Below are 23,535 nucleotides of genomic sequence, written 5' to 3' on the forward strand. Positions count from 1 at the left end.
AAATTTCCCTTTTTATGAAAAACTCATTGTCAAATTGAAACTGAAAAAAAAACGTGCCTGAAATGAGCAGATATGTTGGGTACATCGATAATTAAAACAATAGTACCCTACATGTCTATTGTACACCGTTTATAAGCAAAAAGGTAACATTATGGTTCAAGCTTGTTTACACTGCGGTATTTTGAAAGAAAAGCGACAAAAACGGGTGATATAAAAGACATTGTAAATTTCTGAAAATTCACCTTTTAACGATTTTATAGTAATTATGGCAAAGAAAAAAGAAAATCTAAGCGCCTACATTGATCAGATGTGTTGGATACATCATTATCTTAATTATGAATGCCCAAAATAGTTTTACGGTGTCTGTATGCTGTCAATGAAAATTTTGTATGATATTGAGACAAGTTTTCTAAGGGTAAGGGTAATATTTTTAATTTTTTTTTTTGAAAATTCTTTATCGAAAATTAGTTTTTCGTGCTTTATTCGTGTAGAAAATTACACGATCTATCCAATGATACCAAGTTTGAGACGTTTTAGTTGAGCTATAACTTGCAGAGTCCAACTTATGCGACTATTCAAAAATACGATTTTTTGCATTTTTTGGATAAATTCTGACTACGAAAATCACCACAAGTCATCAAAAGAATCCCAGAAGTATTAATTGTGATAATATCAAATAGAAATTATCGAACAAGCCGATCTTTGCTGAAGCATAGATACTCTTGAGTTTTAAACATTGAAAAAAATGTCAATTTAAGCGATTTTTCGGTGGAGTAGGGGTAATTATATTTCATTTTACTCCAAAACCCTACGTTTTACGGCAACTCTCTTGATACCATTGTAAAACTGAGACATTGGGCTACGTGATCATACCTACATGTATTTACTTTCTTCACACGTGCTGTACCAGCATGTTTGACTCTCGAACAATTCAGTCACAAAAATCTTTGGTTTTTTTTACCCAGGTGGATACAAATATAGGCTTTTACTGAAGAAGAATCTGAGAATATTCTTTGGCGACAAATTGATTCGGTAATCGGAGGTATAATGATACATGAAAATCACCATGAAGTTGATGAGTGGGAGTGCACGGTGGACCCTCCCAGCCCATGGACTATAGCAACTGTGTAACCATATCAGTGTATGTTTTAACGTGTTGCTATTTCGAAACAATACTTGACAAAAAGAACAAGTACAAGTCGTGAGCAAATTTCTGGGTAAACGGGTACATTCAATTTTGCGCAACTATCCAACTACAAATTTAATTTGGGCAAATTTTGAACTCTTTTTGAGGATAACATTTTGCAGTTTTTTTTATCCAACTATATAAACTTAACATTAAAACGTTTTATAACTTTATCATTCAAAGTATTTGATAAAATTTGATATTTGATGTTGAATAAAATGAAAGTGAATTAGTGTTCCTACTTGTTCAACAGCCAAATTTAAATGAACAGTGAAATTTAAGTGACTTTTTATTTACATTTGAAAGAGTATGTGCACAGTTTTAGGGATTCAAAATCACTTACAATTTATGCAAATAGCTATTTTATCCAAATTTTGACTTTTGACCTGCAGTCTACGAGCCAAATATTCCAAAACTTAAATAACAATTCGATTCAATATAAACCTTGAATTTAGAATGGAAATCCTAATAAATTATTTTGTAAGGAATTAAAGTCAAACGGAAAAATGATAAAAACAAAAAATCAGATGTGCAACCGAAGACCTCAAAAACTCGGAATATGGATGTTGCATTTCAAGTAAAATTGAAGACTTAATACCGTTTTCAGAATGTTGTCTTAAAAATACCGCTTAGGGAATGGCGACTGGTCTGAGTGCATTGTAAATCGAGCTGGACTGAAATAAATATTTATAGTGTCCCTCAATTAAACACATGAATTTAAAAAAGGAACAAGACAGGCAGACAGACAAGCATGCAGACACCGAAAGAAACGAACAAACAAACGGACTTAGACACTTACGGAAAGTGGGAAACCCATTCTTGTTTGAAATTGTCTCCCTTGGAATCTCACATTTTAATACATAAGAATTATATTAGATAAAAAATCTTGAAAATATTTTATTTACAAAGACTGCATTGATATGTGCTATGTAAACAATGCACTGAAAGACAAATGATATAAAGAACATACGAGAAAAAATATACAGGATTGGATGGAAGGACACATTTGAAATGTAAATGAAGAATATATATGCGACAAAAAGCCAGGATAATGACAAAGATATGATTTAATAGGCTTTGAGCTATATTTCAAGTAAAATTCGTGCAAATATTGACAATTGCCCACATAAATTTATCGCAGACATCTGGAAATGATAATGGAGAAGAATATCCATATTTTTGAAAAATAATGATGTTCTTTTCTCCGTCGACTATTTTTAATGTTATATGTTATACAAATGAATTCCCGCTTTTATGGAGTTCATGAAAGGATTGTTGGTATGCTTAAGATTCATTGTATATTATCTGATGCCTGGGGAAGAATTGTAAAATGCAAGCTGATTAACATGAGTATAAGATGGGTTGGTAAGAGATTACGTCAGAAAAATGCTTTATTCAAATGTATACAGCATCATATAAAGCTACACATTCCAATGTATACAGTATCATATACAGTTACACTAGTTAAGTATAAATGCTCAAACTGGATTATGTCAACATTTCGCTATTCGTAAATTTTTTCCTTTAGTTTAGACAATTCAATTACATTACTACAGATACCACTTTCATAGTTTCGAGTCTTTGGTTTTTGAGACGTTAAAATACGGGAATAACCAGCTCTGAATGCTTAGAATATACGGTATCTAAATATAGATAAATATAGCTCTAGGTGAGTTAGGAGAGTACAAGGCTCTAGGTGAGTTAGTAGAGTACAAGGTTCTAGGTGAGTTTGGAGAGTACAAGAGATACTTTCATTAAAACTTCCGACAAATTAACATTCCAGAACAAAATAAAAGTACATGCAATGGGACAATTCTCCTTATCGGAAGAGAATGGTTATTAGTGAAAATATCTATGTAGAGTAAGTGAAAAATACTTTTATGAGTATAAAAGCACCACATGTATGTAGGATGTTTGTACAAATTAAATCAAGTCTATGACTACAATAGTCTCTCGACTAGGTTTTGTACGAAATAGGCCACTGTTCCAACATTAGGTGCATTAAAAGAGATTACTGTCTATTGTCAATAATTAATAACCAAATCTAAATTGAATATCTGACGTCATAATACAGCCTAATCAAGCTTAAATCTTCATCTCTTGACGTTCCTGAAAGTTGAAGATCTTGGATTTATAAATTTTTCGTCTTAGATTTAGATTCTGTCTGTTCATTCGTAATAGGACATGATCAAAGATAATCCTAATTATCTATCATGTTGGCAATGACTCCTGACGTGATCTCCAATTACAGTATGTAGATACAAATGTAGGCAAATGTGACAGGGATACATGTACATGTACTCCTGGGATATCCTTTCCCTCCTTTTCATAATTATGATGGTTGGCTAGCTTTTCTCTTTTGTCGAGACTCGTTCATACCCTCGCAAGTAATTTTTCACTTGTGTCAAAGTAGGGAAGGGCCAATCAAATTCATATGGAATAACTCCTGTCGAGTTGCACTCAAAATATGTAAATATTGGAAATAAAATCTTTGTTCTCTTTGTGTCTCTAGACATCACGTTAATGTTGTTCGCTAAAATATGGTAATAAGAGAATAAACGCGAGGTCAACACAAATGCTACGAAAACATCAATGGAATAATGTCCATGCCCAGCTAGAATAAAGAACATTCCAAACACGTTTGCCATCCAAGAAAGTACATGTAAACAACATAGCTTCTTTGGTGTATCTGTGAAGATAAAGAAATTTGTGTATTAAAATTTTTATTGTAATTATGAAGTAGTATTTGGGATTTGGGCTAACAGGCGTTAATTCATTTTTTTAAAGATGATTTCCGTCGATAAAGTTTGAAATTTCGAAAAAAGTTTGAATTTTGTTATAACTTACTACATAGAGTTTATCCAGCATACGTGAGACATTTTCATCTATGAAGAGTTAACCCGTTTTTTATGACCGGGCTCCTTTCAGTACTTAGTGGTTTTGAGACCTGTAAAAAAGCAGTGTGAACTTACACTCTGTGATGAAGAAATTCAAAAGAGTCATTGTTACTGTATGGCCGCTGAACATGTAATCACCACATGTTTTTAATCCTGACACCTTCATACCACCAGCAAGGAAAATTTCAAGAGCCCTTCCAGCTTTTGACCTGAGGTCTGTATAGTTCTAAAAAGAAATAGCTTTATCATAAAGTTAAACTAAACAGTTTCATGCATACAAATAAGCAATTAAAATATCCACTTCAAAAAATGAACAAATAACGTTGTAAAAGAATAAATTGTTTCAGCTTGTAAGCAAATACTTGTAGTGAATAAATAATACTACAAAATTTCTTTCTCAGGTGCTTTTTAAATATTCAGTTTTTCGTGTAAATTTGTCATAATGAAGTACCATTCTGTATATTAAGATTCATGCAATGGGTGGCGCATCATTATTCTTAAATTTTGGTCTTTTTTTGCTTCAAATATAATCAACACATTAAGAAAACAACCGAAAAGCTATTTAAATTTATCCTAAAGCGTCTGTGATGTAGATATTTTTACTGCTTATATAAAGAAAAAGTGAGGGAATTTTCCATAGCGCATTTCAAATAAGTCTAACCTGTGAATAACTGAAGACAAACTTTACAAGCACTTTGATAGTTATTTCCGGAGATTATAAGGAATAGTTAGATAATGCAAAATCTAACATTTTTTTTCTTCGTGTGCCACTTTGACACTTTAAACACGTTTGCCTGATTCTTAGACAGAGAGGTACTTAAGTACTTGGTCGCCAATTTATTTCTACGTAGAGGGATAATATAGCCATAATTTTAATGAAGCCGTTCAAAAAATTACACGAATAACAACCGCGTGTCTTCCCTTGTAACAGTCAATTGAAATAGTAATACTTAAGTACACAAGAATGATCCTGAAGATATGTTAGAATAGATAACTATGCAATGCTGACAAAGTAAGAAACTTTCGATAATGTATTTGCAAAAATAGATATAGAGAACATAGCACGATAAAGTAAATTCTATTGTATAGTATGAAAAACAAAAATTAAACATATCATTAAATTCTGTATAATTAGATGTTGCCCAGCTTGTTGACAACAGCTGAAACAAGGCTGGGGGACGTTCTTCAGGCAAAGGTTTGGAAAATGATTTGCAGCACAACATATCACACTTACAGTGTATGCTTCTTGTGCAAAAGCCTTATGGAAAGCATTAGGTTGGAAAAAAACTCTAAATTTAAGTTTAAAATAATCTGTATCTGTTGATATGACAAATTGTTGTAAAGGGCTTTGGCAGACTCGGGCAAACCGATTCAAACCCTAACTGCTTGAAAACGGTGTACAAGAAGGGCCGCTTAGGGAAATAAATTTACAGAACTTGTATACCATTAATTCTTAAACGCGTTTAAAATAGGTAGTACATGTATTATATTGAAGTTTAAATTCTTCAATCTAAAACATTTATTTATAACTACAATTTGCATGAGATTGAAGAATTCAAACCTTAATAAAACTCATGTAGTGAAATATCATTATGTTACCGGGTACTTTATGTATTGGCAGTAAAAGATTTATTATACAGCCGATTCAAATCCGATGTGTGCAGAAATACAGGTACATGTAAAGTAAATTATTCAAGTACTAATAAATAAACCAATAAAAAAAACTGTTTACCTTTCTATCGCATTTGACGTTTGATTCTGGGACTGGAAGTTGAGTTATCAGAATGCAAACGCATCTTAATAGATACATACTGCCCATTAAACAAAATGTTCTTCGCATTAGAACCAACCTATACAGCAAAGAAAGCATGAACATTTCAAAGTTATCAGAAATAATATTTACGATTTTGTTTTATAAAGCAAAAGAAAATAAACTCACAGACATCTCACACACATTGTCTAGAATTATTCAAATTAAAAAGTTGAAACATTTCCTGTCAACATCTGAAATTACAAACAAATTGGAGTCCAAGTTCCTTATTCATTAGTCATTTAGGCAGTTAATATTACAAAAAAAGTGGCAATTCTGGTCCTGATATCCCGATCTTACCTGTCACCTTAATTTATTCAGTGTAGTTCCTCTGTAGTACGAGTTAATCTATTATGATGCTGAAGATACTTATATATCGCGTTCAGTATATCAGATCTATTTCGCGATTTCATGTATTCGGTGTAATAATTTTCGTGGTTTAACAAAAAGTGTCGTTGAAGTGAATTCAGGTAAAGAAGTTTGTAATGTTAATTTTATATTGAGTTGAAAATTTAAAATCGTAGTTTGACATGACCACACAAACCATGGAAATTGGAAGCCCGCAAAAATATTCCATCAACGGCATTCAACTATATTTATTAAATAGATAGCAATGTTTTATCGAATGTTCCAAGTGTAATAAAATTTCGACAGTTCGCACTTTGAAATAAATTCGGTAATTTCACTTTCGGACTTTCTCCAGCCACAACGTCACAACTATTGTATCAATTGATCAATCAAAGAATTTTAAATTCATGTAGAAAATATCGATAAAATATCGATAAATTATTAGAAAAATATATATAATAAAATAGCATAATCAATTGGTTATCGTGAATAACCAAATATGACCACTAGTGCAAAGAACACTTGAAGATTTAAATCGTGCGCGGAACAAGTTCCGCTCACTTGTTAAATAAAGGCGTTCTTGGCATTTGTGATAACATTATGGTTCTTCATTCTTTCCAATTAATTATCCTAGAATTACCTATGCTTGTGTAATATTACGATGATTGCCCAAGACATCATCAGCGAGATGAGTACTGTATCAGTTACTTTGTAAGCCCATGATATTTCAGGAAAATGGTCTAAAAATACATCTGGTAATGGCGGATGTTTATGCTGATCAGGTGCCTTCGCCTGTACTACAACGATCGAAAAACAAGTGCAGTAGAGACCCAGAAGCATATAGACTAATCCAATTAATGCTTTTTGCCTCTCTGGTTCACCATTTCTTGAAATTTGTTTATTTTTATGAGGTAATCTGTTACATACTTTTTGCAAGTCAGATAGCTCTTGTGTCGAGTGTATATCATTTTCGCCAATTTGTAAAATTGTTTCTGCTGGCACTTGACTTAAGTTGGTATTAGTAGATATTATTCCGTTCCTTCTTCCGTTCGATTGCAACTTTAAAGTTTTAATACACTGTATTAATCGTTTAACGTCTCCTACTACACGTATTCCTATCGGTGGTTCTTTAATATCACTTTCAGTAAGATTTAGAAGTCCTTGGCCATCGATTTGGTGTTCTTCACATAGTAGCTGGCAGTAGTTTTGAAAACCGCGATCTTTCAACCAAGTACTCACTTCGTTGCAGGACCAATACCATGGGTCTCCCATCCTTGCCTGTAATTAGACATTATAATTAGTAAATAAGATAAACTGTACATTACATATGAAACCAACAATAATTCAGAGAAATCGGCTCTAATCGGTGTCGTTTGAATTACCTCTAAAACCAAAATTAAATAAAGCTAATCAATTACAAAAGTACAGGATGGACAAAAAGGGATAGCAATCAAGAAACAAGAGTGCTTCAATAGATGCAACAGTATCCCTGCTTGAGTCGATTACATGGCCAGACAACTAAACCGAGAAATCGGTCCAACTTCAGGATAGAGCATTGATCGTTGACCTTTAATAGTCACAAATCATTCCTTGAATATTGGTTGCTCCCCTGCTTCAACATTTTTTGCAGTCACATATCTGTTGTAAGGGAATTACGCGATGCTCGATCATCGTTAAAAATTGAATGTGAATACAACTGTGCTGGCCAGAAAATTATGAATTAATCTCCATTCACCGACATGAAAGGCTGGAGAAATTTCAATTAGTTATGCATCAGTATATGAAATATTAACGACAAGATCGTATCAATGCTGTTAGGTGAAATATGTAGGCTTAGCTAATTGACAAACTATAGATTTCCTTACGATGTACCTAGAGAATACGTCTAAATGTATTTCTGTATTTTCTGGATCGTTGTTTAAGCCAATAGTCACATCAAAGATGCACATATCGATCCTAGATATCTAGGATAGTTTCAGCAGACCAAGCGTTTATTTGAACAATTCTACCAAATGCTTAAAAGATTTACATATGGACAAAAACAAAAATGTTCATGAATTTCCAATATAGGAACAGATCAAGAAATTGTATGAAAATGTTTTCTGATCCAGATTGTGATAAAACATGCTATTATTTCTACATTACAGCCGCCACTGCCCAATGACCTCAATTTTACCTTACTTGCCGTATGTATCGTTTGTTCATGATTTTTTTAAACCCCGCACTTCAGGGCAAATGATTTTTTAACAACTGAAATTTGTTAATGTTATAATGTACTTGAATTTACGGGTTTATTCCTGGAATGCCAACATCCTTTGATCTACCGACAATTTACCTGTAAAATTTTGTTGGCCTTCAAGGAATAGGTGTCAGTGGTTATCACAACAAAGGTGCATGCTTATCAAAACATTCATATTAATTAACAGATAAGTAAATTACAGGTGACTTATTTCAGTTCATATTTATTCCAGTTGTTAATTTTTTTTTCTTTTTTCTTTTTGTGGTTTCTTCACAAAATCATACATGTATATGTATAGCACAATATAAGACTTTTGAATTATTTTTGTATAGTCCAATAACTTGAAAATATTTCAATCTATCATTCTACTTTATGTATGAATACTAGTACTAGAATAGTTACTAAGTATGAGGTTTTTGTTCAGTTAAATAAAATATTTGTAATTGCAACACAATGTAGAAGATCCGTTTTTGCAGTAAGTGGTTTAAGGACTATACTCTTATTACTATAATTTAAAATCACATGAGGCATGAAAAGTAAAGAATGAAATAAATCATCAATATAAAGTTCAGAGTTTGAAATCATGTTTATTGATGTTAAATTTCTGAATTTCTTTAATATGTTTGCGTATAGTTTATACATTTCTTAGAATAAAAGTTTAAATTATATTAAAATTTTATTGTATTTTTACTACTTTTTAATAATTCAATTTTATTATATTCTTACACATTTTAAAAAATCGTTTTTTCCATATAAAAAAGATATAAAATGTTACCAACTTCCCTAATGAATTTCAACGGTTAAATATTTATCAAAACATTTTAATTGTTATAAAAACAAATATTGTTATAATATAAACATCTATTGAAATTTTTTTGTTGGCATTCAAGGAATAGGTAACATACAAAATGTTGGCATTCGAGGAAGACACCGAATTTACGCCGGTAGGATAATTGAACATATTTGTGGGGGTATTTACTTAATCGACTAGTTATCTATTTGCTAATTCGTGAATTTAAACAAAGTTGCAAACTTTTCAATTTTTTTTTATCAAACTTTAAATTTCGACTTTCAAAAATCTAAATTATATACATATCAAGTCTCTCTTGCTCTTTCAAAAATTTCCATCCAGATTCATCTGTTTTGCAATTTATCGGATCAAAACTGAAATTCGTGAAATATCTTTATAATATTTACAGTTAAAAAGGAAACAAAAACGAACATGGTTTTCAACAATAAGTCTAGACCCTTGTTTGGCATACATTTAAAAATAGAGAGAAACGTAGTTTTATGGTTTCTGGCATGAAATAACCAGCTTTAAAGGTGTTTATACTGTATGTTCTGTCTTTCACGTCCGTATTTTCTGAGTATGGAGCGCTAAATTATTACTTTCACAACTTGTCTTCCGTTCATAGTTTCAGGATTATTAAAAGTTTCCATATACAGTAATAATTTCATTTATGTGTGCTGTCTTTCACATCTGCGTTATTAATATGTATGGTGCTCCAAATATTATTTTCAAAACTGTACTTCCGCTGTCAGCGTAATTCCAATCTTAGACTAATTCGCATACGTCCTTTTCGTGCATTGGTTGATCAATCACATTCTACAGACTCCGCAGTGAGATTTTTTTTTATAAGTGTTAGTTGTATGAACACGTTAATTGTTTTCGTAAACATTCTTTCTTTCATTGTTGTAAATGAGTTCCATAAATATATCACTGGTAGATGCACGTACACTTCGAAATCAGTTGGTAAATTGATTTCTTTGATGACTTCATGGATTTATTTCTAAAGTTGCATTTAAGTATATTCTTAAATGATAAAAAAAAAATAATGCAGAATAATTTAAGTGATAAATCCTGTATACTTCTGATGTTATATGTATCTTTACATACTTTACGAAAACAACTCACCGATTAAATTTGTAGAATCCCTTTCAAGGTGAACACTAAAAGTTTTCCACCTGTTTATGTCAAAAAGCCAAAATATGTCAGTAACGTAAGAGCAGTGGATAAATATGTAGCACCATTTTAATTTAATGATCTGTAACACCGATTTTAGGATGTAGATTATTGCTCAAAGCCTATCCACAGAATAGATAACCAAAAATACTGAAACTTGACATATGGTAACTCATCTTGATTACACTGACCACCTGTCTCTACTGAATCATGAAACAATTGGGGTAAAGAAATAAAAAAAAAATAAAACATCTTTCTACCAAATTTTTGTCATAGCTGAACCCGTATACAAAAAAGAAACATTACTATCAGCATTTATTCAAAGATATTTTTTTTTTTGTATTTTTTATTTTCATTTACTGCGGTAAATAGGTTATTCAATGGATGTTTATTCGCTGAGTTATTCGAAGTAGTATACATGTACATGTATTAAAGATACGAATCTAAATATTTAAATATCCTGTAGCGTAGCAATTATGATTAAATGTACACCATTCATTAATACGATTGACCACACATAAAAATCTGATACCACAGGGTCACAGTTACAGGAAAAAAATTACCCCCTCCCCTTTTCTGTATGTTCTGTATGCCTTTTCATAAACAATGTAGAACACCGCTCTTCTCCTTTCTTTAAGACCAGTTTTAGCATGAACATGAACATTTCTATTAGCTATTTATGAGATAAACATATTTATTATGTAGGTCGACATCAAAAATATCCCCGAGCACAGTTTTGCATTCCAATCGTTGGATCAGCCTGAACAGGTCAACATTCCAATCACAACAAAAACAAAAAATAAGATTTGAACAAGAAGGTAGTTCATATAAACAAAATAAATATGACGATTGTTTTTACCAATATGGACTTTTTATGAACTAAAAAAGTCTGTATTATTCTACGCTTAGCCTACATATCAGTTAGACTCTGTTTTCTGCAACATTAACGTTGGGCAGTTGAAGTGAGATACAATTTTCCCGTTTTATTGCAGCATATCAAAAATATTATTTTTCAATTTCCATTTCATTATTATTTTAATACAAAGGTACAAAAGTTCTTTTTTAAACAAACGTAGCAGATCACATGCACATACATGTAATACGTTTACACAGTAGTTTTAATACAGACCAATCTCGGCCCCCTTATAACATCAACAAGTTTTGCAATAGTGTTACATGTATATTTTATGTTCAAAAATAGGGATACTCAGAAAATTTAGGACAAATGAGATGGTATTGATTTTCTTTTTGTTAATTTTCCATTTCATGATGGTGATATTCTGATGCAACCTTTAATGCTAATTACATTTTGCAACTGGTCGGTTTGGCTCGTATGAAAGAGTAATCAAGGGAACCAATGTTATAGCGGTAATCAAAAGAATGTAATCCAGGGACAAAGACCAGACATGGAAAACAGACATACACAACAAATAACATTAAGTAACTAAACTCATACATGCAAAGTAACAAAATCAAATGAGCAACTCGGACTCCACTAAAAACCGGGAACGTTAGGAAAGCTATTGCCCCAGGGGTATCATTCTTACATTCTTCTGATTACCGCTATAACCTTGGTTCCCTTGATTACTCTTACAACCTTCTGAAAACTGTTACTACGGTTTTCTAACCGTTAAAAAACTTTGATACAAAAATTCAATAACATAAAATTGTATTTGCTTGATTAAAAATGATATAATTTCCCGCTCTGCTTTTTTACCGAAATATACTTAGTAGTCTATAAAGCAGATTCTTTCAAACAAAATCCGATGAGTTTATTAACTGCCCTTAATAGATATTTTCGTAAAGGATACGATTGTCAAATTATTGACTATTCTTGGAACCCTGTTTCCACAGATATTCGACCTTAATTGCAGGCCTACGTAAAACTTAAGTCTTGTTTTGTATTACACTACATCGAAGTCCAGTCCACTGGAATTGCAGTGACCGATTATTTCTAGTGCTGGTAGTTTTGATGGCATTATCATTGTCATTCTTTATTATATGGACTAGCTGTCAGTTAATGCCAGCATTCTTTATTATATGGACTAGCTGTCAGTTAATGCCAGCATTCTTTATTATATGGACTAGCTGTCAGTTAATGCCAGCATTCTTTATTATATGGACTAGCTGTCAGTTAATGCCAGCATTCTTTATTATATGGACTAGCTGTCAGTTAATGCCAGCATTCTTTATTATATGGACTAGCTGTCAGTTAATGCCAGCATTCTTTATTATATGGACTAGCTTTCAGTTAATGCCAGGATTCTTTATTATATGGACTAACTTTCAGTTAATGCCAGCATTCTTTAAGTGGATATTTCATATCTATTTGGTTTCTGTTAAGGTATTTCAGTGAAATAATTGGGTGTTTTTTTTTTGTGAAATTTATGATGTGTTTGTTGTTTCAAATCATTTTTGATCTTACATGTACATAAAAGGGGAATAGTATGGGGCTTATACAACAAGTTCAACCCAATCCCAGATATCATGCGTCTATCCACAGTCAAGATATGTTCCTGAATAATGTATAATTGTGTAGTCATACTACTTTTTAGGTTGATTTTGAAAAACAAATGTCCTAGATTTGTTACCGATGATTTTATTAATGTTGTTCTTGGAATCAGAGCTTACTCAGTTGTGTGTTTACACTTATTGTAGACCTTTTGGTCTCAAAAAGTTTTTAATATTTAGAATTGATGTTATACACTGGTGCGTATGTTCCGTTTTACCATATATGTGCTTTTTATCCAAAAAAAATAAATAAATAATCAATTAAATCGTTACTTAGTATATGGTACTTTTACCAAAGGTGAATATAATTCCGTTTTTTAATTATATTGTCTTAAGGAAACAATTTGGACCCCGGGCAAATCTTTCGGTCTGCGCATTGAAACATACCGTTTTATTTTTGAAACAACACCGACTTGATAGAGGAGATGATTCACATACTTCTTCGGCTCAAATGTTATTGCTTTATAAGTTTGTATTGCGCAATTATTTTATCTATTCAAAATCACGTACAGACATGTACGGTTATCACAACTGAAAAACACGGGTTATGGTATCACTTTGTATGTTGGTTGAAAACAGTTGAGTGTCCTTGTTATTGACTTCAACTATTTGAAATAGGCACGTGAATAATAAACAATACAAACGTTGCTTTTTGCATACATTATGTATGAAACTGTATGACAAATACAACAACAGTTTATACAAATATCATTCAATTTGATTGATGAAAACATTGAAACAACAATGGTAAGATCAATGTATAATATATCATACAGAAATATCACAGATATGGTGAACACAATAAATGCACTCAAATTTTTTAATCATTATTTCACACTTGAAACTGGACGGTGGCAAAATGTGGATAGAGAAAATCTCTGTATTGAATCCGCAGAATTCATTGGGAAAGGAAACAAATAATAAATATTATGTGTCGTATTCATACCATGTGCCGTATTAATACCATGTGTCGTATTAGTACCATGCGTCGTATTAATACCAAGTATGCAACACACTTAAATGTCGAACAGGGTTATACGATCGGTGTACATGTCCTAAAATAAACTGAAAACATAAAATGACAGACCCTGACTACAATAATTATTTCCGGCCCAGGTAGTTACAATTGTTCTATACAACTTCTCGGAAGCAAACATTTTGAAACGAAAAATTAACCAAAACAAAGTATACCATGCACGGCTAAATGGCATCCTAAATGTTAGATACTGTATTTTATTGACTAAAGGGAATATGCAGATTGTGTATATCACATCAAACCATGTTACGATAACAAGCGAAATTTTGTTTGCATGATGACGGATAGGGCACAACAGGTTCATCGAAGTGTAAGGGATGGCCCCAACAGCGTGTAGTACAACACAAGTTGACCACTACGAAGCTTTACTTATGATGCACAGCTGTAACGTAGAAAACTTTAATTTTCTTGAACTTTATCTGATCCCAATTATGAATATTTCAATTGTTCATTTGCGTTTGAAGACAGTTTACGTGCATGTGTCGGTAAATTTGTTTTTAAGTAATTGGGGAAAAATGTTAAGTTACACGAGTCCAGCTGAGCAAAAAATATCAGGTTAGCATAATTTTACCATTTAAAAACTACTCATTTCCATGCTATTTGAGTTAGAATGGAGAAAGCTGATAGGATAATTAAATACGAATTAGCTAGCGTGACACTGTATAACTGCTAATGGTTTCATTTGACATATTTAAATTGTAGGAGGTATTGAAAAAAGAGAGGTTTCTAAATTCAATGACAAAAAAGGTGGACGGACTACTATTTAAAAATTGTGTGGGAAACGATATTTTTGGTGGGGTGGAAATATGGTAAGCAAAATTTTGATAAAGAAAATAAAAGTCTTTGCAGTATCTATCTGTAAATATTAATACATTTAATTTCACAGTTAAAATCTGTAACTTAAATTCAAAGAGGACACAGTGACATTCATCGTAAATACAGTTCTTTGTGTTCCCTACATGCATCATTGATCCCGGATCATCAAACTGTATCAACTGGTAAGTATATAGAATGTAGAAATATATACAATGTACTGGGGACAAAAATTAAGTCCATTACATATTTACCCCAACACTCATGATTCTGTGATCTAAACAAGTACTCATAAATATCAAACTTTACAGCATCTAAACGTATATGTTACAGGGCAAATTGGAATCCAGAAGGATCCGGAATCATCCTATGGCAAATTGGAATTCTAATTTGCCCAGGAATTTAACCAGTGTATATTGGAATTCTGATTTGTTCTAGGGCAAATGGGGATATCTTGATTTGCCTAGGAAGATTCGGAATCCTATTAAATTTTAGTAGGATCTGGAATCACACTAGATTTTAGGTTACAGACCACCAATTCAACCAATGAGCATTTGGAACGTACGCAAAAATAGTCCTACGCAGAAATTACCCCTGTTCCTCTTAGTGCTGTGAAAAAAGTTCTCATCTTATTTTAAAAATTTAAAGAGTTTCTGAAAGGAAAAACATTTCTGTACATTTTATAGGTGCATTTTGCTTCTTGTGATGTGAAGCCTAATCTCCATAATGATTTTTAAATATACCCCTATCTTGTGAAAACACTGGGATTTCCCATGCTATTTATAGACCCTTCACTTCCGGTGACCAGTACTGCACTGCAAGTCTGCTAACCCCACATGCCATTCTGAGGATTGTGAGCTGACATATGTAGAATCATGCTGATATATAGTCATCTGCAGGTTAAAGTTAAGGTAAAGTCCAGAGAAGCCATTGAATATTGTGAAATTAGCATAGAAGCCTATGGGAAGTTGAATTAGTGGTTTTTAGCCTTAATGTCAGGGGGATTCCGGATATTTTGAAAGTAAAATATGTTATGATTTATGAAAATGTTGAATGTCTTTGAACATTCTTTTAGAACATATTTTATTCAATGAACTGTACTTTATTGCATAAAACTACAAAATTTCATTATGAAAAAATAAAACAATAAAATATCAGAACATTGACATCTTATTCATTACAACATTTTTTGATATTTTGTTTGTGACATTTTGTGCAGCAACTGCTTTTGGATCTTTAGCATGAGCATTTTAAGGTTAGACATTTTCCGTTACAGAAGCAAACAGATGAAGACAGGAAGTCTTGGTTAACAGACCGATTTTTCTGACATACTTGAATGTGTGTTATTTCATCTAGTTACTTTTGATATATGTTCAAAGGATTCAGCACAAAGGTTAATCCAATTACACCTGTCACTGAAAACTTACCATAAGAATAATTGGTTTAAAAGCATTACATAATGAAATACACCAAAAATTGAAACTGACTGTCTAGCTTATAAAATTATGAAAAAGGAAACAAAATAATGGAAAAAAGTATTTTAATTTACCAGGAAATTGTCCTAATACTTTTTTGATATTTTCGAACTTCAAGACAGTAGGATCAAGAATCCTCTTGTGCAAATTGGAATTCAAATTTCTCGTACTAGGACAAATCAGAATTCCAATTTACACTGGATAAAATCCACAGCAAATGGGACTTCCAATTTGTCCTAGGAGAAATTAGAATCCCAATTTGCCCTAGGGGGGTTCTGGATCCTACTGGATTCCAATCTGCCTAGTAAAATATACATATACATAGACCAGTTAATTCCTATTTGAACACTTTCACATTTATACTTGTCAAATAAAACATGTCTGAACGAGAGTCAAATTGAAAACAAAAATATCTTTACATTAGATTTTGTCCTCTCCTTAATAGACCAGACACCAGATTTGAACTTCGATATAATTGCAGTTACAGACCTTGACTTCACATTTAAACTAAACTTTGTAGTTATGAGGTGAATCACCAGCAACGAAAGAAGTACTGCACGAATAAGTCACGTCGATGCCTAAATCAACCCTTTGATAGATAAAGTGTCATTTCTTGAAGAAGAAAAACACATAAATGAGAAGGGAATCTAATTAACAGAAAACATCTCACAAATAAATATATTGTGATCACCTGTAAGAATGATAAACATTTTTTCAGTATTTATAATAATCGTTTTGAGATTTTCACCGGTAAGTTTGTTCTACGAAAACCTGTAGGCCGAGATAGTTTTTCATTATAGAATGTATAAATCTATATGGTAATATTCTCCCTAACAATTTACGTGTACTTGTACATGTAGCTCCAGGGTACTGGATATGCTACCTGTATCTTATTGATGAGTACAATACATTTACAATTTTTTTTAAAATCAAATTTTAAAGGTGTTACTCCGGAAAAGCTTTAAATTTCATTTTGATTTTAATAGTAGGGAGACCAAGGCCCCGGCGGAAGATTGCAAAGGAGTGCAACAACGGAAAAGATGGTATGAGAGTATATTATTCCACCGACCAGTGGCCCGGATGGGGAAGACAGCATCCAAAAGTCTTCACAAATTAAGTACTGGAACCTTTATAGGCTAATCACCCGTTCATGGGTTAATAAAGGATTACAGAAACGCATAACAACACAACTACATTTGGGTTAGGAGAAAGAGGCTCTTTACTTAGAAGACGCACGATACCAGGTGACAAAAACCGAAAGGAGACCATCGGACTAAAGCCTTTTAGTCCTCAATCTGTAACGAAGATTGCAACTTGGAACGTGCAATCAATGAACGTGACTGGCAAATCTTGAATTATTGCTAGGGAAATGAAGAGATATGGTGTCGAAATATTAGGAATGCTAAAGCAAGATGGAAAATCAAAGGGCAGATGCGTTTATCATCTGGAGAGACTATCCTAATAACAGTATACTTAGGACTTGTGGAGGAGCAGGCTGTTCATTCAGAGATGGTAGTAATTATGATATCCAGGGAAACACAAAAGACACTAATTGGATGGGAACAAGTGAGTCCAAGAAAAATAACATCAAAATTTAAAACCACACACAAGCGCATATCACTTAAGATCATTCAATTTTATGCTCCAACCTACGATGATACAAAAGACAAGTTCAATCAGCCACTTGAAGAAACAATCAGAAAATGTAGTGCAAGAGACATCATCATTGTCATGGGAGATATGAATGCAAAGGTAGGAACAGATAATACCGGCTTTGAAGAAATAATGGGAACTAAAGTTATAGGTACTATGAACGAGAATGGAGAACTTTTTTGCAAGCTTTTGTTCTACATACAACCTGGTAATTGGAGGAACCATCTTTCCACATAAGCACTGTCATCTAGCTACATGGGTTTCTCCAGATATGAGAACAGAGAACCAAATAGATACATGTATGTATCTCCAAGAAGTGTAGAAGAAGCCTTCAAGATGCGAGAGTCAAGAGAAGTGCAGAAGCAGCATCAGATCACCATTTACTTGTTTCCAATATAAAACCTAAGATGAAGAAACATGAAAACATGGAAAAACGTCCAAACGATATGACGTTTAGAAACTGAAAAAAAACAAAGACAAGCAGACAGAATTCCAAATTGAGGCTAGAAACCAATTATTCACCGCTATAAAAAAAAAAAACATGGAACAAGATCTTATGTCTACCGAATGCTACTGGAAAGAAATGAAACAGATACTAATATCACCATGCGAGGCATCAATCGGGAGTAGATACAGAAAACACTAAGAATGGATATCACCTGAGACACTTATTAGCATTGATAAGAGGAAACATCTGAAGGAAAACCTTTATAATAGCAAGACAAGAGCAGCAAAGCAAAAAGCACAAAAAACTATACTCTGAGGCAGATAAGGAGAGACAAAAGGGAGTTTGTCTATAAAATGACATCCGAGGCAGAGGAGGCAGCCAGGCCGAACAACATCAAAGACCTGAATGATAACATCAGATTGCTGATAAGCGATTTTTGCGAGGTAGGGGTACCCTTTTTTTTCATTTTACACAAAAAAAAAACTAAAAAAAAAAATGGATTTTTGCCTCAACGAGGTATAAAAAGTAGCCGAAAAATACAAAAATGCTTCAGTTTGTTTTGGCGTTAGAAAGATTCGTAAATGGGAGGTATAAGGGTACCTGAAAATTATACTTTGGTTGATGAGTAGGCGGATGCACGGGGATTTATCTCAGCCCACGTACTAAAGTAGAATAGTAAAAACAAGAACGGCCTTTACAATGATGACAACCATTTGGAGAGTAGGCAACATCACATTAAATACCAAAATCAGATTGTTCAACTCCAATATTAAGACCATCCAATTATATTGCTTTTTAAAATTTTGAAAACAACAAAATTCCTCATAAATAAGTTGCAAGTCTTTATTAACAACTGCTTAAGACAAATACTGAAGATCAGATGGCCTAAGAAAATCACAAATGTGGATTTTTGGGAGAAGACCAAACAACTCCATATAGAGACAGAACTGAAAAAACGAGAATGGCGCTGGATAGGTCACACCTTACGAAAACCAGCAAACTCCATCAACAGACAAGCGTTGCAATGGACCCCTCAAGGGAAAAGAAAAGTTGGAAGGCCCAGAAACACACGTAGAAGAAATCTACAAGCTGAACTGGAAGCAGAGGGTTACAAGTGGCAACACATCGTCAGACTGGCACAAATCAGAACTATATGGAGGAGTGTTGTTGGTGGCCTATGCACCTCATCAGTACCAAAGGAGTAAGCAAGTAAGCGAGTAAGCAAATCAAAATGTTCTTTCATGTCCGTTTCTGGAAAAGTGACATTCTTTGTGATAGATAAGTATGGTAGCATGGTGTAATTAGAGGCTTAATTAAGAAGGAATAAATAAATTATACCAGTTAAAATACATGATATGCAATTATGATTACGATACATAGTAGTATTATACAAGCGTTCTAAATAATACTGTAGAATTCTATCGTTCTGCAGTCAAACTACTGAGACACCGAGTGAAATAAGATCGAATATCATTTTATAATACCATCACCTACATTTATGAGTGTCATTTCACATTGAATATCTGGTGACAAGTGCAATTACTATATTTCACAATACTACATTTCATAAGAGTAAGTTAGCATAGATGAATAAATACAAGTACTTTTGTCAAAATCAAAAACTACGATTATGCTAGTTAGACCTTTGAGATATTTGTTCACATCATGACTCAATCATTATTCTTAAAAAATAAACCAAGCTTCAGCTAAGAGCTAGTTGCAGGTAAATGATCCATTCGAAAAATCCAAAAGTATACCAACAATAAGTATTGGCCATACAACATACAGATGTAACAAAATCTTTCATGTTATACAAGGTAATTTGGCAGTGATAGTTTATTTATACTTTGATAAAACTCTGACAACATTTATGAAATACACGTGTATTGGATGTGTTTTAAAATGTAAATAAAATGCATTCGTATAACCAAGCAACACAAATGTTACATGTGTCCTCTATCAATTTTACTTCTATTTTTTTTACGAGTCCAAATCAAAAATGTCTTAGAAGAAGTAATACAACTAGTGAAGACAACATCTACGAAAGAACAAGATGTAAACAAATGTTTTCTACATTTTGCCTTTCGCTTAATACGGTTTTTTTTTTTCGTTAAACTCAGCATTGAAACTATAAATGAATCCTTACTCCACCATATCTTAATTCGCGAAGGGCAGTTTAAGTACAATATGAATAATGGCCTTCCAATTGCTTATACAAAAGAAACCAAATGGTGACCAAAACTACAAATGCTGTAGTAAAACTGACCTTGTGACCCCTTGTACAGTCGTAGGAGAAAAGGTAAACAAAACTTTGGATACATGAAATAACTTTCATTAAAACGCAGAAGAACGAATATTACAAACAATAATGGATGCCTTTTTGCAAAAAAATATGTCGATTTTAGAAATTGTATTAAACTAGAAGTCAGAGAAAATTTTAAAATCATAACAATATCATCTTACCTGTCCTGAAATGACTGACAGTCATAGGTGTCTGTCTCACCTGTATTTATCTAGCTTTGATCACATGAGAATGATCCTTTATCAATGAAAATTTGAATGATGATACATTTGTTTCATCACTGTCACGTATTATTATCATACCCGAATATGTTTAAAGTACATTTCGTTACGTACTAGTTACGTTCAGATGTTATGACGGCAACAGCTAGACCTCCCCCTTTTTTAATATCTAAGTTTATACATGTATACTGAAACAACTAGTCTAGAGAGTATACTACAACCGAAATTGTTTATCAATAAGTAACAGACAATTAAAATTCATGTGAAAAAATAGAGGTTGTAGAATAAGTATGATATTTGTTTTTGTCATATCAAAAGTATTTCGCTGTTTGTATAATGTTGTATTTTCTACACAAATGTCAGCTGCATTATGAAATAGCTGCAAGATGATTAAAATACGCGACACAATGATTCCCAAATGCTGATAATATTTATACAATTATATCAATTATTAAATTTTAATCACAGAAAAAGCTTTAGTTGTCAGTAATGGTTAACATGTCAAAGATTCGTGGATTTTTATTAAATTGTCATTTATTCATCGGACCTATTCAGCCTTACTTCTCGTAGCACAGAAGAAAACCATTTGGGCGTAATATTCTATCGTTTTTTTTCCCGACCGGACTCTATTATAGCCCCAACATTCTTTTGGTTATTGAAACCAAATAAAGGACAACATTTTTTAATGCTGACTTTATAACATACATCACACACTTAAAACTTGCGTTAATGAAAAACAGAAATTTCGTTAAAGTTTTAAAGAATTATTCAAAGAGCACGACGGGGACAATGGGGAATGTATCAAAGTGACAACACTTTTAAACTGCAAAAAAACCACAAACATATATACATGTATAAAACACAATCAAAATTTAACAAATAGTCCATTCTTTACCCCAACCCCACCAAAACCCAAAAGAAAGATATTGGAAGGAACATAACACTGTTACTAAACATAAAATTCGAAGTAACTTACCTACTGTGGATGTCATTCAATTTAACCAGGCCACACTTTAGAAAAGGAAAAATCAATCTATCATCCATTTATACTTGAAAAGTGTATTAAACTATAAATGTAATTGGCCCTGAGAGAGAAAAACACCTGGTGTCAGCGAGCTGACATTTTGCAATTAAGGTAAAAAAAAATATTCGGATCGAAAGGCAAACTATGAATCTAAGAAAAGATTATCTGAAATTGATACCTGGAATTGACGTCCCAAAGAGACTGATTAGAACTTGAAAACCTATGCGATCATGATAGCTGTAGGCCATACTATAAAGTATAATTGATTTTCAGTTCTTTCTTTACTTAAACATTTGCTGGAAAAGGAAAATGTAAAATGAGCTAACTAATTGCTGGAGACTTACAAAAATAAAACTGATAATTCTAATGTATTATAACCAATAATCAACATTTAAACACGTCAGTAGCATTTGTTTACAGTACTTCAAAGTATTGTTCAGTTTAAAATTCAGGTGATGGTTTTTTGTTGTTTTTGTATTATCATTATTATAATCACATTAAAAATTTGATACATGAAATTTTCGTTTAACTAGGAATGGTGTATATGAGACAATTTATTGACAGGTTGAAGTGAAAAATGCATGGCACATGGTGAGACATTTTCTGATACTTTCAAAATATATCTACTAAACCCAACTTTTAAATGACATTTTCATTATTTTATTGCTTGTCAATTATACCTTCTATGTAAAATAGTTTTACATTGTAAGTACACGAGATGCAATTTTTGAAAAAAGAGCCAGATTTTATATAGAATCTGAAATTATCGTTTTCGGATAAGATGGGTCTTACTGTCATAACAATGCATTGTGCCCAAAGACCATATATCAATAATGGTGTGGCCTTAATGCTTAAAAATTATGATGTTGAAATGATCGATTGTTGAACAAATGTTACTTATAAAACAAATATAGCAAAATCAATTAATAGGAGGGACAGAGTAAAATACGATTTGTTTCATATGAAGATTGATTGATTGTTGGTGTTTAAAGTCCGAACAGCAATATTTTAGCTATATTCAGGCGACTCTCGCATGAAGGAACTCTTTGATAGTAGACGTGTAAATACCGATTTTTTATTTTAATTGTCGTTATGATAGTAATAGTTTTATCTTCTGTTTGTGTGTAATATGGTACTTAGCAGTTACTGGCAGGAGATGGTCTCAAACATTACCTTCGACACCCCCATAAAAGTACAATATCTTACCCATATACCGTACATGTAGATTTCGATTTCACTCTTTTTTATACTCTTAACTTGTTGCTATGTTTGTATAGTTTATAGTTTATATATATATAAATCAGCGAAATGAGTTTAAGGTTAGTTTTATATTATAAACAATGATACATGTAGCTTTAAAACTATCAATAAAATGCCAAGCTTGAAAATCCAATCTTTGAAATTACAGAAAATTGACGTTAAGTGTACATGTCTATATCACTTTCAATATTCATGTTGTGTCCTGTATGCTATTGTTGCAGACATATACTCTCTGTTAATTTGTTAATAAAAAAAATTACCTAGGCATAATTATTTTAAACAAGTACTATCTTTAAAAAAAGATAGCCGACGCAGATTCTCGCTTTGTTAATACCAAAACTGATTGAGA

The 23,535-nt window shown here is 32.4% G+C and overlaps 1 protein-coding gene across 2 annotated transcripts; it reads right to left on the reverse strand.

The window, feature by feature from the left end:
- Positions 1 to 2,068: 2,068 nt before the first annotated feature.
- On the reverse strand, positions 2,069 to 22,017 carry LOC148624717 (sphingomyelin synthase-related protein 1-like). Of its 2 annotated transcripts, none has more exons than XM_088567568.1 (5): positions 21,879 to 22,017; positions 6,882 to 7,519; positions 5,816 to 5,933; positions 4,159 to 4,309; positions 2,069 to 3,875 (listed from the first exon to the last, which is right to left on the reverse strand). In XM_088567568.1, exons 2-5 carry the CDS (start codon positions 7,511 to 7,513, stop codon positions 3,532 to 3,534), a joined length of 1,245 nt encoding a protein of 414 aa, XP_088423694.1. In that variant the 5' UTR covers positions 7,514 to 7,519; positions 21,879 to 22,017; the 3' UTR covers positions 2,069 to 3,531. The 2 variants fall into 2 exon arrangements, with proteins under 2 accessions (XP_088423694.1, XP_088423693.1); XM_088567567.1 differs by lacking the exon at positions 21,879 to 22,017 and adding an exon at positions 20,843 to 20,991.
- Positions 22,018 to 23,535: the final 1,518 nt, after the last annotated feature.

The sequence above is a fragment of the Perna viridis genome, chromosome 2 (genome assembly GCF_037379345.1).
Source record: "Perna viridis isolate PV_CMFRI_1.1 ecotype Kerala chromosome 2, ASM3737934v1, whole genome shotgun sequence".
NCBI classification, from domain to species: Eukaryota; Metazoa; Mollusca; class Bivalvia; order Mytilida; family Mytilidae; genus Perna; species Perna viridis.

What these genes read in the sequence shown, in the direction of transcription:
- LOC148624717 (XM_088567568.1), bottom strand. Translation starts at nt 7,513, where the DNA reads ATGGGAGACCCATGGTATTGGTCCTGCAACGAAGTGAGTACTTGGTTG. An exon ending in GTAATATTACACAAGCATAG is followed by an intron (nt 5,934 to 6,881) that starts GTAATTCTAGGA and finishes TTTGCTGTATAG; the next exon opens with GTTGGTTCTAATGCGAAGAA. An exon ending in ACGTCAAATGCGATAGAAAG is followed by an intron (nt 4,310 to 5,815) that starts GTAAACAGTTTT and finishes ATTTCTTTTTAG; the next exon opens with AACTATACAGACCTCAGGTC.